The 15,853-nt window shown below is 50.3% G+C and overlaps 1 protein-coding gene across 1 annotated transcript in view; it reads left to right on the forward strand.

Annotated features, from left to right (window-relative positions):
• PDHX (pyruvate dehydrogenase complex component X) overlaps positions 1-15,853 on the forward strand; it is a 152,665-nt gene that overhangs the window by 98,938 nt on the left and 37,874 nt on the right. The window contains exons 4-5 of the mRNA XM_077287030.1: positions 9,261-9,439; positions 13,537-13,635. Coding sequence (XP_077143145.1) covers positions 9,261-9,439; positions 13,537-13,635 — 278 coding nt within the window. The remainder of the gene's footprint in view (positions 1-9,260; positions 9,440-13,536; positions 13,636-15,853) is intronic.

Consider the following 15,853-nt stretch of genomic DNA (forward strand, 5'->3'; position numbering starts at 1 on the left):
CACCTCTGTTGCATCGCCTCGTCTCACCCCTGCTGCATCTCCTCGTCACCCTTGCTACATCGCCTCGCCACCCCTGCTACATTGCCGCGTCACCCCTGCTGCATCATTGCATCACCCTTCTACATCGCCGCGTCACCCCTGTCCTGTTATCCACTAATGCCCCTGTCGGTGTGACACAGACCCGTTACAATCCCATCCGGCACACACGGGCCAGATCAATGCTATCAACGCCGTCACTAAGCCCCTTACTGCCTTCCAGATGTAAGAAACCTTGTTATACGCTGTCCTGCTAATCCAGGGATAGCCATGAAGCGAGGGCTGCATGCTACCGGGGATGGCGGCGCTTTATAATGAGACCTAGAGGGGCAGCCATTATTGCGGCTATTGGGGTCCGTGTAAGTCACAACATGGCCACTGTGTCTGTGCACTACATGGCGCTACGCAAGATGGAGAAATGAAGACTGAAGCGTTCTGACATTTCTATAGGTTCTCCGGCTGCTTCCGATAGTTCGCCAGCCCCCCCTGCCTGTCCTTACTGGATACCGCGGGGCGTCACTACAAACTGATGTGGAAACAGATGTGCAAGTCTTCAACAAAAAGATTTATGCTTGAGCCAGAGCCAGTGACCTCTTCTGTCTCTGACCATTGGCCTCCCAGTCTTGGCGCCCCACCCAACCCTCCACCTCATTTGCTTCCTCATCCGTCCGTCACCACCCTTGTCATCCTCTTAATCCGTCAGCCACCCTCCCACCTCGTCAGCCACCCTCCCACCTCCTCATCCTCTGCGTCCGTCAGCCACCCTCCCACCTCGTCAGCCTCTGCGTCCGTCAGCTACCCTCCCACCTCGTCAGCCTCTGCGTCCGTCAGCTACCCTCCCACCTCGTCGGCCTCTGTGTCCGTCAGCCACCCTCCCACCTCGTCGGCCTCTGCGTCCGTTAGCCACCCTCCCACCTCGTCGGCCTCTGCATCCATCAGCTACCCTCCCACCTCGTCAGCCTCTGCGTCCGTCATACACCCTCCCACCTCGTCAGCCTCTGCGTCTGTCATACACCCTCCCACCTCGTCAGCCTCTGCGTTCATCATACACCCTCCCACCTCTTTAGCCTCTGCGTCCATCAGCCACCCTCTCGCCTCGTCGGCCTCCGCGTCCGTCAGCCACCCTCCCACCTCATCGGCCTCCGAGTCCGTCAGCCACCCTCCCACCTCGTCAGCATCTGCATCCATCAGCCACCCTCTCACCTTGTCGGCCTCCGCGTCCGTCAGCCACCCTCCCACCTCATCGGCCTCCGCGTCCGTCAGCCACCTTCCCACCTCGTCAGCCTCCGCGTCCGTCAGCCACCTTCCCACCTCGTCAGCCTCTGCGTCTGTCAGCCACCCTCCCACCTCGTCAGCCTCTGCGTCCGTCAGCCACCCTCCCACCTCATCGGTCTCTGCGTCCGTCAGCCACTTTCCCACCTCGTCAGCCTCTGCGTCTGTCAGCCACCCTCCCACCTCGTCAGCCTCCACGTCCGTCAGCCACCTTCCCACCTCGTCAGCCTCTGCGTCCGTCAGCCACCCTCCCACCTTGTTGGTCTACCCATCTTGTCGGCTGTGCGTCTGCTCATCCAGTGGTGGAGCCCCCTAATGATCACACTTGGGGGCCACTCCTGAGTCCTCCGGAGATCTGCAATCTGTCCTCAGCAGTTTTTCCCTTTCTCCGTAGACCCACCGGAGGAGAGTGAGGCTTCACATAGGTCGAGTTATACAGGGTCCTCCAATCTGAACTCCATGAGGTTCCTGATCGGAGGACCCCCCTCTATTACTCACGATTATATACAGGTGCATGCTGGTGCGGGAGGTGAACAGTGCTTCTCAAAAAATTAGCATATAGTGTTAAATTTCATTATTTACCATAATGTAATGATTACAATTAAACTTTCATATACTATAGATTCATTATCCACCAACTGAAATTTGTCAGGTCTTTTATTGTTTTAATACTGATGATTTTGGCATACAACTCCTGATAACCCAAAAAACCTGTCTCAATAAATTAGCATATTTCACCCGACCAATCAAATAAGTGTTTTTTAATACCAAACAAAAAAAACATCAAATAATAATGTTCAGTTATGCACTCAATACTTGGTCGGGAATCATTTGGCAGAAATTACTGCTTCAATGCGGCGTGGCATGGAGGCAATCAGCCTGTGACACTGCTGAGATGTTATGGAGGCCCAGGATGCTTCAATAGCGGCCTTAAGCTCATCCAGAGTGTTGGGTCTTGCGTCTCTCAACTTTCTCTTCACAATATCCCACAGATTCTCTATGAGGTTCAGGTCAGGAGAGTTGGCAGGCCAATTGAGCACAGTAATACCATGGTCAGTAAACCATTTACCAGTGGTTTTGGCACTGTGAGCAGGTGCCAGGTCGTGCTGAAAAATGAAATCTTCATCTCCATAAAGCATTTCAGCCGATGGAAGCATGAAGTGCTCCAAAATCTCCTGATAGCTAGCTGCATTGACCCTGCCCTTGATGAAACACAGTGGACCAACACCAGCAGCTGACATGGCACCCCACACCATCACTGACTGTGGGTACTTGACACTGGACTTCAGGCATTTTGACATTTCCTTCTCCCCAGTCTTCCTCCAGACTCTGGCACCTTGATTTCCGAATGACATGCAAAATTTGCTTTCATCAGAAAAAAGTACTTGGGACCACTTAGCAACAGTCCAGTGCTGCTTCTCTGTAGCCCAGGTCAGGCGCTTCTGCCGCTGTTTATGGTTCAAAAGTGGCTTTACCTGGGGAATGCGGCACCTGTAGCCCATTTCCTGCACACGCCTGTGCACGGTGGCTCTGGATGTTTCCACACCAGACTCAGTCCACTGCTTCCTCAGGTTCCCCAAGGTCTGGAATCGGTCCTTCTCCACAATCTTCCTCAGGGTCCGGTCACCTCTTCTCGTTGTACAGCGTTTTCTGCCACATTGTTTCCTTCCAACAGACTTACCATTGAGGTGCCTTGATACAGCACTCTGGGAACAGCCTATTTGTTGAGAAATTTCTTTCTGGGTCTTACCCTCTTGCTTGAGGGTGTCAATGATGGCCTTCTTGACATCTGTCAGGTCGCTAGTCTTACCCATGATGGGGGTTTTGAGTAATGAACCAGGCAGGGAGTTTTTAAAAGCCTCAGGTATCTTTTGCATGTGTTTAGAGTTAATTAGTTGATTCAGAAGATTAGGGTAATAGGTCATTTAGAGAACCTTTTCTTGATATGCTAATTTATTGAGACAGGTTTTTTGGGTTATCAGGAGTTGTATGCCAAAATCATCAGTATTAAAACAATAAAAGACCTGACAAATTTCAGTTGGTGGATAATGAATCTATAGTATATGAAAGTTTAATTGTAATCATTACATTATGGTAAATAATGAAATTTAACACTATATGCTAATTTTTTGAGAAGGACCTGTATATCTCTGTGCTGCACGATACAGGGGCACAGTTGTGTGGGCTCGTATGGTTATGGGCCTCATTCACACCTGGCTTTGCAGCGAGCTCCTCATGTTTCTATAATTCATGTCCCTGTACTGACAGCCACAGATTACTCGGTCCCCGGAGCCTCCACGGTGACATTACTCAGTCCGCGGTGCCTCCACGGTGACATTTCTCATACTTCGCTGCCGTTCTGGCTGATTAATAATGGATGTCCTTTATTACATTAGTAAATCTCCTGTATCCGCAGCGAGCGTCACTTCTTGTTGTGAAACACAATCCATGATTATTCGCTTCCTAAAAAGCAAAAATCCTAAAGTGCGTCTTCTGCGCCTGAGAAGACATGAGCGCTCCTCACTGTCTCACTACTTCACATGGCCGAGCAGCAGTTTGTGTGAACCCACGACGGCCATCTTTTATCAGTGGAAATGAGACTTTTCGGCACACGGACTCTTCCCTGAACTGTTCCATTTTTCTGGGACTTGAAAGGAAAGCACAAAATGTCTGATCTCACCAAGCACAGGCGCTCGGTACTCCCTCGGCGAGGTCGGGCGGCTCGGTGCACCGGACACGAGGACGCTCAGCCTCAGGGGAAGCCTTGGGAGGCGTTCCATGGAGATTATCCTCAATAACAAGTTCCGGCTCACAGGCGGTTACTGATGCTCGGGCTCCCGGCTGCCGCCTCGTTTTTCTGTGCCTCCAGGTACCGCTGTGATTCGGTGCGGACGTCGTCCTCCATCAGTGAAATGTTTTGTGCCTTTTGTCGCCATTTTCTGTAATCTGGGGACGTCAATCCTCCTCCTCACTTCTCTTGTGCTGTTATCCACCGGAGGATCTGCCGCATCGCCATCTTGTTCCTGTGTGAAGAGAAAAAACAAAACTGGGTTCATTGGGATTAGCGTGCTGCTTAATGGGGGTCTCCACGATGGACAACCCCTACATGTTAGGGGGCTGACATAAGCTGATCACAAAGTGTCCCCCACCTCATACTATATACGTCAGCTGCTGCAGAACCTTAGAATACACCTCAGCTGCTGCAGAACCCCATAATACACCTCAGCTGCTGCAGAACCTCATAACACACCTCAGCTGCTGCAGAACCTCATAACACACCTCAGCTGCTGCAGAATCTCCTAATACACCTCATCTGCTGCAGAACCTCATAATACACCTCAGCTGCTGCAGAACCCCATAATACACCTCAGCTGCTGCAGAACCTCATAATACACCTCAGGTGCTGCAGAACCTCACAATACACCTCGGCAGTGCGCAGGCTCGCTTCCGTAGACAGTGGATGCAGCGGTGGTCCTACACGTCCCACTGGTCAGACCCCGCTGCCCTGACATTCATGAATCCCGTGGTCAGGTGATGGATAGTTTTGGTCGGCGGCCTTACACCTATGGATGACGTTTGGCTCGACTCTTCGTGCTCCCGTGGGTAACAAGCCGCTGCCAGACGCCTCGGGTCACTTCTTACCTCCTGATGACAAAGGATTGTTCATGTTGAAATCCCTATTTTTTTTGTCCCCTAGAATCCGCTTTCAGGGGGGGATCGTCAATGGCCGAACCATCTAATGTATTCAGCCCCCGTGCAGACTTGCCTCCGCTCCTGTCCAGTTCTTCCTTCCAGGGTTATATCCGGACTGACGCAGTGTGTGGAGATGGGGACACAACCAAAAACCCCAAAGCAAGCCCCCTTTGTTCATAAAACCCGTAACCGCACAGTGCTAAAATCTTCACGGGCAGGAAAGAGTTACCGAACCAGAAGAAAGCGCCGCGCCGCACCTCCGCGATGTGGCGACAGCTGTTCCCATTCTCCGCTGAGCGATGTTCACGGCGTTATGTTATTTTTGTATTATTATAGGTTTTCTATCCGATGTGTGAAAGTCATCAGGAAAATCTTGTAGTGTGAATAGACTCGGCGGATAACTCCTTCATGGCTGATCTGGCATGTGGAGCGATCGTAGTGTCAGGGACCACCTCCTGCGGGTAAGACCCCATCGACATGGCCTGGCCGGGAAGATCAGACATGCCGAGCAGTGGCCACGCCTTGTACCATAGTATGGCGCCATAATTAAGAGGTCGTCAGATTCGGGAACCCCATTTTCATACAATCCTTGAGGGTACTGAGTTCGGGGCAGGACCCTCACTGCCATTCCGTGTGAATGCGGCCTTCAGGTCTGCGCACATGTTGGATGGCTGTCGGCCGAGAGCGCGCTCCTGTGTTCTCTATGAGAAGGTCTCCGGCTGACATGTTGACCGGCGGCCTGTCTCTGCGAAAACGATCAATATCGACAGTTACGGTCGACATTAGTCGTATGTGGAGGGCTTTACCACACAGATTAGTGCTGACCTCTGGGGGTCTTTTATTATCAAAGGACCCTTCTAACAAGTAGTGATTGTCCAAATCAAAGTATGAAGAGCAGCTGTGGAGGACAAACTGCTGCCCTAGTGAAATGTCGTGGAGGAGAGGAAGAATTCCGGCTCTCAGCCCGGCGCACGCGTTATTTCCGTGTGATCCATAGAAGACAGTCACTCATGTAATGACTCTGAACTTATTCTGCCACCAGCGAGGGTCCTCGTCCCCCTCCGCCCCAAATTATTCCAGTTGTATTAGTGGGGCGTCCCCCCAGACCACCTAGAAGAGATATGCAGAAAATGGAGGGTCCCCTGGAACGACAGCCAGCAGTGGGGGAAACGGATCCTCGCCTCCAGGGGTCATGTATGGGATAGTGCATGTACAGCCCAATCCCAGGCCGCTGTACGGGAAAACGTCCACCTTCAGAGTATATTAATGTGTTTTTGTGATCCTGTCTGGGCGTCCGTTCTCTCCATCCTCGGGAAAGAGGAATGAGCAAGTGTGCAAAAAAAAAAATCTGATCTTGTGTGAATTCGGCCTTAGAGAGTAGGCGCCCCTCTTGCAGCAGTTCCTGCAGTGCTGTGGGGTTATTAAGAGGGTCCTACAAGCTCTTCTGTCCATGACCCGCTGCACAGAATGAATCCTTTCTCCTGGGAAGGATTACAGCCATTTGCCTCCGTATTGTCTGTCTCTTGCCTTCTCTGATTTCTGTGTGTAATTGATAGAGACTGTGCGGAGTGCGGCCGGTCTAATCGAGTCATCGCAGGCGGTATTGGATAACGCACATGAATTCTCCGCCGCCGTCTGCGGGTCAATGGCCGCTATTCATCAGATCTCTTCCAGCCATCGAGCTGCACGACGATCAATAGTCTCATTTCTTGTGTGTGAGGTTCGGTCTGATCCCTTCACTGGGAGGTCTGCGCCCTGGGCTCGGAGGTGTGCGCTCTGAGCTGGGAGGTCTGATCCCTGCACTGGGAGGTCTGCACCCTGGGCTCGGAGGTCTGCACCCTGGGCTCGGAGGTCTGCACCCGAGTGGGCTCGGAGGTCTGCACCCGAGTGGGCTCGGAGGTCTGCACCCGAGTGGGCTCGGAGGTCTGCACCCGAGTGGGCTCGGAGGTCTGCACCCGAGTGGGCTCGGAGGTCTGCACCCGAGTGGGCTCGGAGGTCTGCACCCGAGTGGGCTCGGAGGTCTGCACCCTGGGCTCGGAGGTCTGCACCCTGGGCTCGGAGGTCTGCACCCTGGGCTCGGAGGTCTGCACCCTGGGCTCGGAGGTCTGCACCCTGGGCTCGGAGGTCTGCACCCTGGGCTCGGAGGTCTGCACCCCGGGCTCGGAGGTCTGCACCCCGGGCTCGGAGGTCTGCACCCCGGGCTCGGAGGTCTGCACCCCGGGCTCGGAGGTCTGCACCCCGGGCTCGGAGGTCTGCACCCCGGGCTCGGAGGTCTGCACCCCGGGCTCGGAGGTCTGCACCCCGGGCTCGGAGGTCTGCACCCCGGGCTCGGAGGTCTGCACCCCGGGCTCGGAGGTCTGCACCCCGGGCTCGGAGGTCTGCACCCCGGGCTCGGAGGTCTGCACCCTGGGCTCGGAGGTCTGCTCCCTGGGCTCGGAGGTCTGATCCGTGCACCCCCGTGGGGGCAATTGGCACCTTGTGTCCCCCTTGGAGGTGGTCGGCACAGCGCGTCTCCCGTGGGGGTGGGCGTTAGTACGATCACTTGTTCACATAGTTTAATCATTCGATATTTTACATAGACCAGTTATTGAAAGCAAACCCTCGCTTGGTCATCGGCCCATGCAAAATGCTCATAAATCTGACTTTTGACCAGTACGGCTCACTATGTGATGGCGGTCACTGTTACAAAGCCACAACTCCAGGCGTGCCCTGATGGTCATGTTAGGGGTTGTAGTTTTACATCAGTTGTTTGCAGGTTACAAACCAAATCCTAAACCTCCCATACCGACCCCGTTTACTGGTTATCAAGGAGCTGGGGGCAAATTGCGAGGAATAACACGAGGCTGCAGTCGTTGACTACACAGGGTTTGTTTGTAGTCTGTCAGCATGGTAACACATCGCTCTGCACTGGAGCTGGAGGCGTAAACAGATTCTCCTTTAGAGCTTTAAAAACAAATTGATTAAAAATGTCTAAGAAACGACGCTCTTGGGTTGTGAACTTTTAGAGGCATTTTTTTAGGAACAAGATCGTGACGCATATCATCAGTCTCAGACTTTTCTCCTTCTTGTAAGAAGGGTCAGCGCTCAGGACCGGTGTCCTCGCATCATCCCAGAATCCTGAGGTTGAGCATAAGCTGAGATCTGAGGACATCACATGGATAATGCAGCGCAAAACTGAGGGCAGAGAACGTTGCACAGAGGATGTCGGTCTGCTTCACATTTATCGCTTTGTCCTGATGATGATTGTGCGTCTCTTAACGCATCAGATAAGGAATCGGGATTCACACACCCGGCCGTCTTACAAGGAGTCGCTTTAAATGAACAAATACCTTTTATTGGGTGCAAACGTATGAAGACGGAATATAATACAGCTGTGAGGAACTGTTTTTCATCTCCATCGCTATACCGGCGGCTTTAGTGGGACTTATCTATTATGGCGTCATATATTATAATTACGCGCTGGATTTTCAGATCGCCAGATTAAAAAAAAAAAGTTAAATGTACAAAAAAGAAAGCTCTCGACAAACAGCCCCTCATATCTCAGCTTTCTGGACCTTGTGTCTGTTACCCTCTCCCCACCCATGATGTCATACACGGACAGCGTGGTTGGGTAGAGAGTCCTTTTTCAACCCATGGTTAATTTAAAGGGATAGGTGTAGTGTATGGTGGCCCTTCAAATAAATGGTTTTCTCTTGAGACACCTCAGTAGTCCATGGCCGGCAGACCACAACCCTACAAGCCACCTATTACCTGCCTTCATCCCCGGGGCCTCTTCTGACTTGTTGGCCATGTGTGCGTCATGCCAGGCCTACTAATCAGAAGCGGCACCAGGTAGGAAGAGGCGCCTAGGGCTGTGGTCCGGTGCCCACTGAACCAGCATCTTGTAGATCTTCTTGGCTAGAACAGAAGCCACTCTTGTAGATCTTCCTTAGAGAGTTGGGGGGGTCCTATGTGGAGAATCACCCCTTTAATTCAGCATATTAGAAAGAACCCTTTTAAGCCCAGCAAAACAAGCGCACATGCAAATGTGATTGGGTTACATAATCGCCACCGTTTCCTCGGACCGCCCATGAGGATCTACAAGAGCGACACATTAGTGATTTCACGATTTTGCCCCCAGAGCTTTACGAGTGAACGATCATCAGTAGCCCCAAATAGGATTCCTTAAGATCTTATTAGGGGTTTACCCAGAAGAGTTGTCACTTTATAATAGGTTGCTCAGTAGATCCCCTTGGTGATGATGTTTTATTTTCTGGCAGGCTCAGGAAGGCAGCAGAAACGTACGACTCGGATCCTTGATCGCTCTTCTGGTGGATGAAGGACAGGACTGGACCCAGGTGGAGATCCCAAGTGTTCAGAGCACTCCTCTGGCAAGTACCGCCACCACCGATGAGACTATAAAACCACAGACTGCCCCGTCCCAGCCTGGAAAGTTTAGGTAGGTCTCCTTTTTTTATTCTGTCCTCAACACATTTGTTTCTTTATGGGTAAATTATTTTTTGGATAGTATTTTTTTTTTTTACAGTTGGAATCAAAAGTCCCAAAGTCCCCTGTATGAATGGAGCGGTGGTGTGCATGCGTGACCACCGCTTATTTCAGTGCATAGGTCCCATAGAAGTGAATGTAGTGGTGGTCACTACAAGTGGGAAGTTTGGGTCCCTAAGGAACCAAAAACCAGCCTCAGAAGACCGGACCACGATAATTTTATGCCGGCTGTAGGGGCAGAGGATTGGCATTGATTGCTAGTGGCTGAGTCGTGCTTTTTCTATTGTCTCCGGGCTTTTGCATATGGAATCATCGCCTACATGCAGCGGCCATTGGTTGCACGACTATGAAGTTAACACCTCTTCTTAGCCCCAGAATAGTGTGGCTGCTGGCCACCATATGCAATCGGAGGTTTATCACATGCAACAGCTACACCATAGAAATCCATGGATGCTTCCGGTCACATGCGTCAGCGTCCATGTTCCCAACCAGATTGTGGCACATTAGAAATGAGCGTCTCTTCCTCTGGAGGATCCATCCTGTATCACACACACACTCGACACACTCATATCAATGGGCGCCATGTAATGCCTCATTTCACCTTTAGGGGCACTGCAGAGAATCTTAACAGTTATGGAAAAGTTCCATCCCCCCAAATAACTGCTGTTTTCTGGGAAGGGGTCCCAGCTTGGAGCACTATGGGGGGGCCTAATCATATCTTGATACTGCCATGAAGTACAAGCAATGAAAATGTAGGTTGTCAGGTCAGATCCATTAGGGAAACTTAAAACAATTGTAAAAGATAAAAAATAACAAAGAATAAGCAGAAAAATAAATAAAAAAATTGGTATCACCGCATTCTTAAACATTAATTAACCCGTTAAGAAGAAAAAAGTGAAAAGCCAAGTTGCCGTTTTTTGGTTACCGCAACTTCCCCAAAAATGCTATAAAACTTATCAAAATATATTATGAACCTCAACATGGGATCCATAAAAACATCATCGCGTCCTACAGGAACCAGCGCTCACACGGCTCCTTCAGAAAAACCTAAAAGTTACAGACCTCAGAAAAATCATGACACAAAGTCCAGAATTTTTTAAAACCAGTAAAATATAAAATAAAAATTATACCATAAAAACCTTCCAAGTTTGGTGTCGCCGTAATCGCACTGATCTGGAGAATCTGATCACCGTGTTATTTCTACTGCACAATGAATGCCGGAAAAACGAAGCCCAGAAAGCAGCGGTGGATATTGCTTTTATTTTTCATCATTTTTAGTGAATAATACGGTAAAATGAACGGTGTCGATCCAATCAATAATCGAGCCCCGTCCGGCTGTGGATGAAGAATGTTCGCGGCTGTTAGTATGGCGGCGTGTCCTCTCCTGGCGCTCACATGTCGGCTGCATGGCGTTCTGCTCGGACGTGTGAGAATTACAAGTGCGGATTTTAATTGCGGCCCGGAGCCAGCTGCTTGCTCTGGAGCGTGCGCCCCTAATGACGAGCATCCAGCTGTCTCGGAGTTCATTATCCTTGGTGCCAGAGTGCAGAGCTGCGCTCGCCAGGGGCGACCCGGCGAGACTCGAAAAGACGAAGGAACACAAAACTCACGCTGGAAAGGTCACAGCGGCGTCTTCTGTGTATCCTGAGCAGTAAGTATCCGGGTGCGTTATCTAATGAGACCGCGGCCTGTACGCCATATCCATTAATTCGCCTGCATCCCGCGGGAGGCACTGACTGCTCCGTGCGCTAATCCGTCTTCATATGTCTTAAGTCTTCCGTGTAGACGTGGATCGCATTGGATGTAATTATTGGTATTCTGGACGAGCCTCTGGCGTCCCTCTGTTGCTCCTCCTGGTATTTCACCATATCAGGGAGTAAAAAGTCAGAGCTCATTATCAAAGGGTGAAATAAAATCTAATTGTCCGGTTATTCAGGTATTTCCAGGAAGAATAACAGAGGGACGGCACAATTGTTTCAAGCATAGCTGTTCCAGAGATGTTATTTCACAGAGATTACAAGTGTTTACTAGGACAGGTCAGGATGGCCAGAGACTCCTCCGTGTTTGCCCCATGGTTACCCCCTCAGTGCACCCAGATCTGCACGGAGGCTTCACTTAAAGTGCTTGGAGATGTACAATAACGACCTGTCTGCTGCCTACCTGTCAGATTTGGCAAATACTTCTACTCCCCATACTGTAACAATTATAAAACTTGTTTTTTTTAGAACTTTACATTATGTTGTTCCTCTGCTATTCCTTTTGGAAATGTTCTGATGGGTTCTTCTTCTTTCTCTTTTTTCTTCTTTTTTTTCTTCTTTTCCTTCTTCCTCTCTTTCTCCCTTCCTCTCTTTCTCCCTTCCTCTCTTTCTCCCTTCCTCTCTTTCTCCCTTCCTCTCTTTCTCCCTTCCTCTCTTTCTCCCTTCCTCTCTTTCTCCCTTCCTCTCTTTCTCCCTTCCTCTCTTTCTCCCTTCCTCTCTTTCTCCCTTCCTCTCTTTCTCCCTTCCTCTCTTTCTCCCTTCCTCTTTCTCCCTTCCTCTCTTTCTCCCTTCCTCTCTTTCTCCCTTCCTCTTTTTCTCTTTGTCCTTTTTCTTCTCCTCCTCCTCTCCGTTTTTACTCTTCTTTCGCCTCATTTATTAATCTGTTATTCCTCTTCTTTCTCCTCCTTTATGCCTGTTATTCCTCCTCCTCAGATATAACTCCTCATCCTCTGTTATTCCTCCTCCATTATTCCTCTTCTTTCTCCTCCTTTATTCCTCCGTTATTTGTCCTCTGTTATTCCTCTTCCTTCTCCTCCTTTATTCCTACTTATTTATCCATCTTTATTCACCTTCCTTCTCCGTTATTCATCCTCCGTTATTCCTCTTTCTTCTCTTTTATTCCTCCATCTTTATTCACCTTCCTTCTTCTCCGTTTTTCCTACTCCGTTAATCCTCTTTCTTCTCCTTTATACCTCTGTTATAACTCCTTATCCAGTATTCCTCTTCTTTCTCCTTCTTTATTCCTACTCCGTTATTCCTCTTCCTTTTTGCCTCTGTTATAACTCCTCCTCCGTTATTCCTCCTCCTTTATTCCTGTTATAACTCCTCCTCCTTTATTCCTCCTCCGTTATTTCTCCTCTGTTATTCCTCTTCCTTCTCCATCTTTATTCACCTTCCTCCTCCGTTATTCCTCTTCCTTCTCCTCCTTTATTCCGCCATCTTTATTCACCTTCCTTCTTCTCCGTTATTTCTACTCCGTTATTCCTCTTCCTTCTCCTCATTTATACCTCTGTTATAACTCCTTATCCATTATTCCTCTTCTTTCTCCTCCTTTATTCCTACTCCGTTATTCCTCTTCCTTTTTGCCTCTGTTATAACTCCTCCATTATTCCTCTTCCTCTGTTAATCCTCCTGGAAATATAGAACAATGGACAGTCTTCATTGGACGGTGTCTTGAGACCAGCCCTATTGTCCAGCAGTAAAGTATTGTGTAGCTGTCAATTTATTGATCTGTTTCCAGCAGGTGTAACAGAGTGTAAGTGTCTAAGATGAGATGAATAGAATTTACTAAGACAGATGTGTCAGTGGAGCGGACGGATCCTGCAGATTTGCCCCATGTTACCCCCATACTTCTGGGCCTCTCCCGAAATGTTTGCAGTCCATGAAATGTATTGTGATACATTGGTTGGCACAGGAGCTGCGGACACAGAACGGCAGTGGTTACAATGTGCAATATGTGGTAGTTCTCACTTTAGTCAGGATCTCGGCTTACTGTCAGTGAATGGAAATTCTGTTACAACTAAATCTACAGGGAGATGAATGTTGTGGTTACTACGGATCCCGGGATCTCCTGTTGCTGCTCTTGTAATTAATCCCCAGATCCGTCCGCGGGGCCGGCGAACATACACTAATCTGCTTACAGGATCAGCTTGAATGAAAGTGTAATTCCCCTTTAACTCGTCAAAAACGGAACAGAGGAGATAAACAGACCCACGTGCATGGGCCGCAGCTCGGGGGGGGTTTGCGCGGTTTTATCTTTTTCTAAATAAATTATATGTTTTCCTAATTTCAGGCTCCGCATGAGTCCGGCGGCTCGACACATCCTGGACACACACGGCATCGATTCCAAAACGGTCGTCCCCTCCGGCCCTCGGGGAATAATCACAAAAGAGTAAGTACCGATCAACACAGCTGCAAGTGTTTCCTTACTGTCATGTCTGCCTGTCGTCCTTTCTATCCGCCATTCACTGCCGGGGCGCCAGGAAGAGGCCGGTGATTGGTCTGTATGTGGCCTCTAGTGGAGGCCATGCTAGTCAGCGTCCACATGGGCCCGAATGCCCCTTTATAAGGTGACATGGCCCGAGTGCCCCTTTATAAGGTGACATGGCCCGAGTGCCCCCTTATAAGGTGATATGGCCCGAGTGCCCCCTTATAAGGTGACATGGCCCGAGTGCCCCCTTATAAGGTGACATGGCCCGAGTGCCCCCTTATAAGGTGACATGGCCCGAGTGCCCCCTTATAAGGTGACATGGCCCGAGTGCCCCCTTATAAGGTGACATGGCCCGAGTGCCCCCTTATAAGGTGACATGGCCCGAGTGCCCCCTTATAAGGTGACATGGCCCGAGTGCCCCCTTATAAGGTGACATGGCCCGAGTGCCCCCTTATAAGGTGACATGGCCCGAGTGCCCCCTTATAAGGTGACATGGCCCGAGTGCCCCCTTATAAGGTGACATGGCCCGAGTGCCCCCTTATAAGGTGACATGGCCCGAGTGCCCCCTTATAAGGTGACATGGCCCGAGTGCCCCCTTATAAGGTGACATGTCCCGAGTGCCCCCTTATAAGGTGACATGTCCCGAGTGCCCCCTTATAAGGTGACATGTCCCGAGTGCCCCCTTATAAGGTGACATGGCCCGAGTGCCCCCTTATAAGGTGACATGACCCGAGTGCCCTTTTATATTGTAATATTTCCTCCTAAGTGCCCCCCAATAAAGTAACACCGGTTCGGACCTTATTGCGGTGACATTACTGTGCCTTCCTTGTATTCTCCATCACCGTCCTGCTGGCTCCGGACCACAGAGCAAGGAATGGTAGAGCAGGGGGCGCACGGCCCCACAGGTATGGGCTCACCTGAGCAGACCACCACAAGCAACACATGGGGGGCCCACAGTCTGGGGACCACTGTATAAGGGATTAAAGTTTTTGGCTAAAAGCTTAGATTGGTAACCTGCCGATCCCCCACTGCTCTGCTGTTCCTCTTCCTGGGGTCTGACGCCAGTCCCCGTTTCTCCTACTTCTCCTACCTACTCTGGGGGGCGTGGATGGATCTCTGGAATCGAAAAAATAAGTTGCACAATTTTTGCAAAGATATAGCCCAAAACAGGCGCAGGTTCCAGGGATAGTCCAGTCTCCAAACACTGGGTAACTGGCAATTGTTAGGTTGGTGCGGGACCCCCAACTACTGCCAAAGCGGCCGACTTGTGTCCCCTTCTATCCGCCTGCTGCAGGACCGTGCACATGCGCCATACAGGATGGCGCTGACCGAGCCGAGTGCAGTAATCGCCTTTCCCGTGGGTGTTGTGCGGCCCCCCGGACCCCTGCTCTGTGTGACGCTACTGCTGATAGGCACCCGCAGTATCGCACTTCTGCCCGCCGCATACGAGCGCCGCAGACGCTGGGGAGTATCAGTGTCCCCGGGACGTTGGCTGTAGAATCACAGGGAGGCTCCACATAACACACGGATAAATCTTTCATGATGGGCAGATAAACAATTCCTCGTTTATCCCTTTTTTTTCCTCTGGGAGGATGCGGACGCTTCTCTCCGCCACTGATGGGTTTGGCGGTATTTTTAGATCTGTCTGCTCAGAGCTGAATCTCGTTGTGGCGCTAATGACCCGCCTGCAGGAAAGAACGATGGAGGCAGCGATCCAACACCGCCAACACGTCTCCTAATTAGAAGGCTGGGAATCTACATGACACTTCCCCATGTTCCCCAGAAGCCAAACACCACAGCGCGGGGGTCCGGAGACCCCTCCATACGTCGTCTGCACATTCACCCTGGACAATTTTTTATCTTTGTTTTTTTTTTTTTTTTCCTTCTCTTCTTCCTACAGACAGAAATCTTTAGTTTGTCTCAATTTTTAACACCCGAAACTTTTTTTTTTCTCATTTTCATAGATGAATCTAGGGGAGGGATTGTTGTTTGCGCCCCTCTATTTAGGGGAGGTGCAGCACAAAAAAAAAAACGCTGCCCCCAAGACTGCTCCATACACCGGCATCTGACATCCTCCAAACATCTACGGCAGAGATTGGGATGAGGTTACAGAACAGAAAATAAACGTGTAATTGAAGCTTTCCTGGTTATTAAATACTGGAGGGGTAGATGGTAAAAG

Source organism: Ranitomeya variabilis, chromosome 2, assembly GCF_051348905.1.
Source record: "Ranitomeya variabilis isolate aRanVar5 chromosome 2, aRanVar5.hap1, whole genome shotgun sequence".
Taxonomy (NCBI): domain Eukaryota; kingdom Metazoa; phylum Chordata; class Amphibia; order Anura; family Dendrobatidae; genus Ranitomeya; species Ranitomeya variabilis.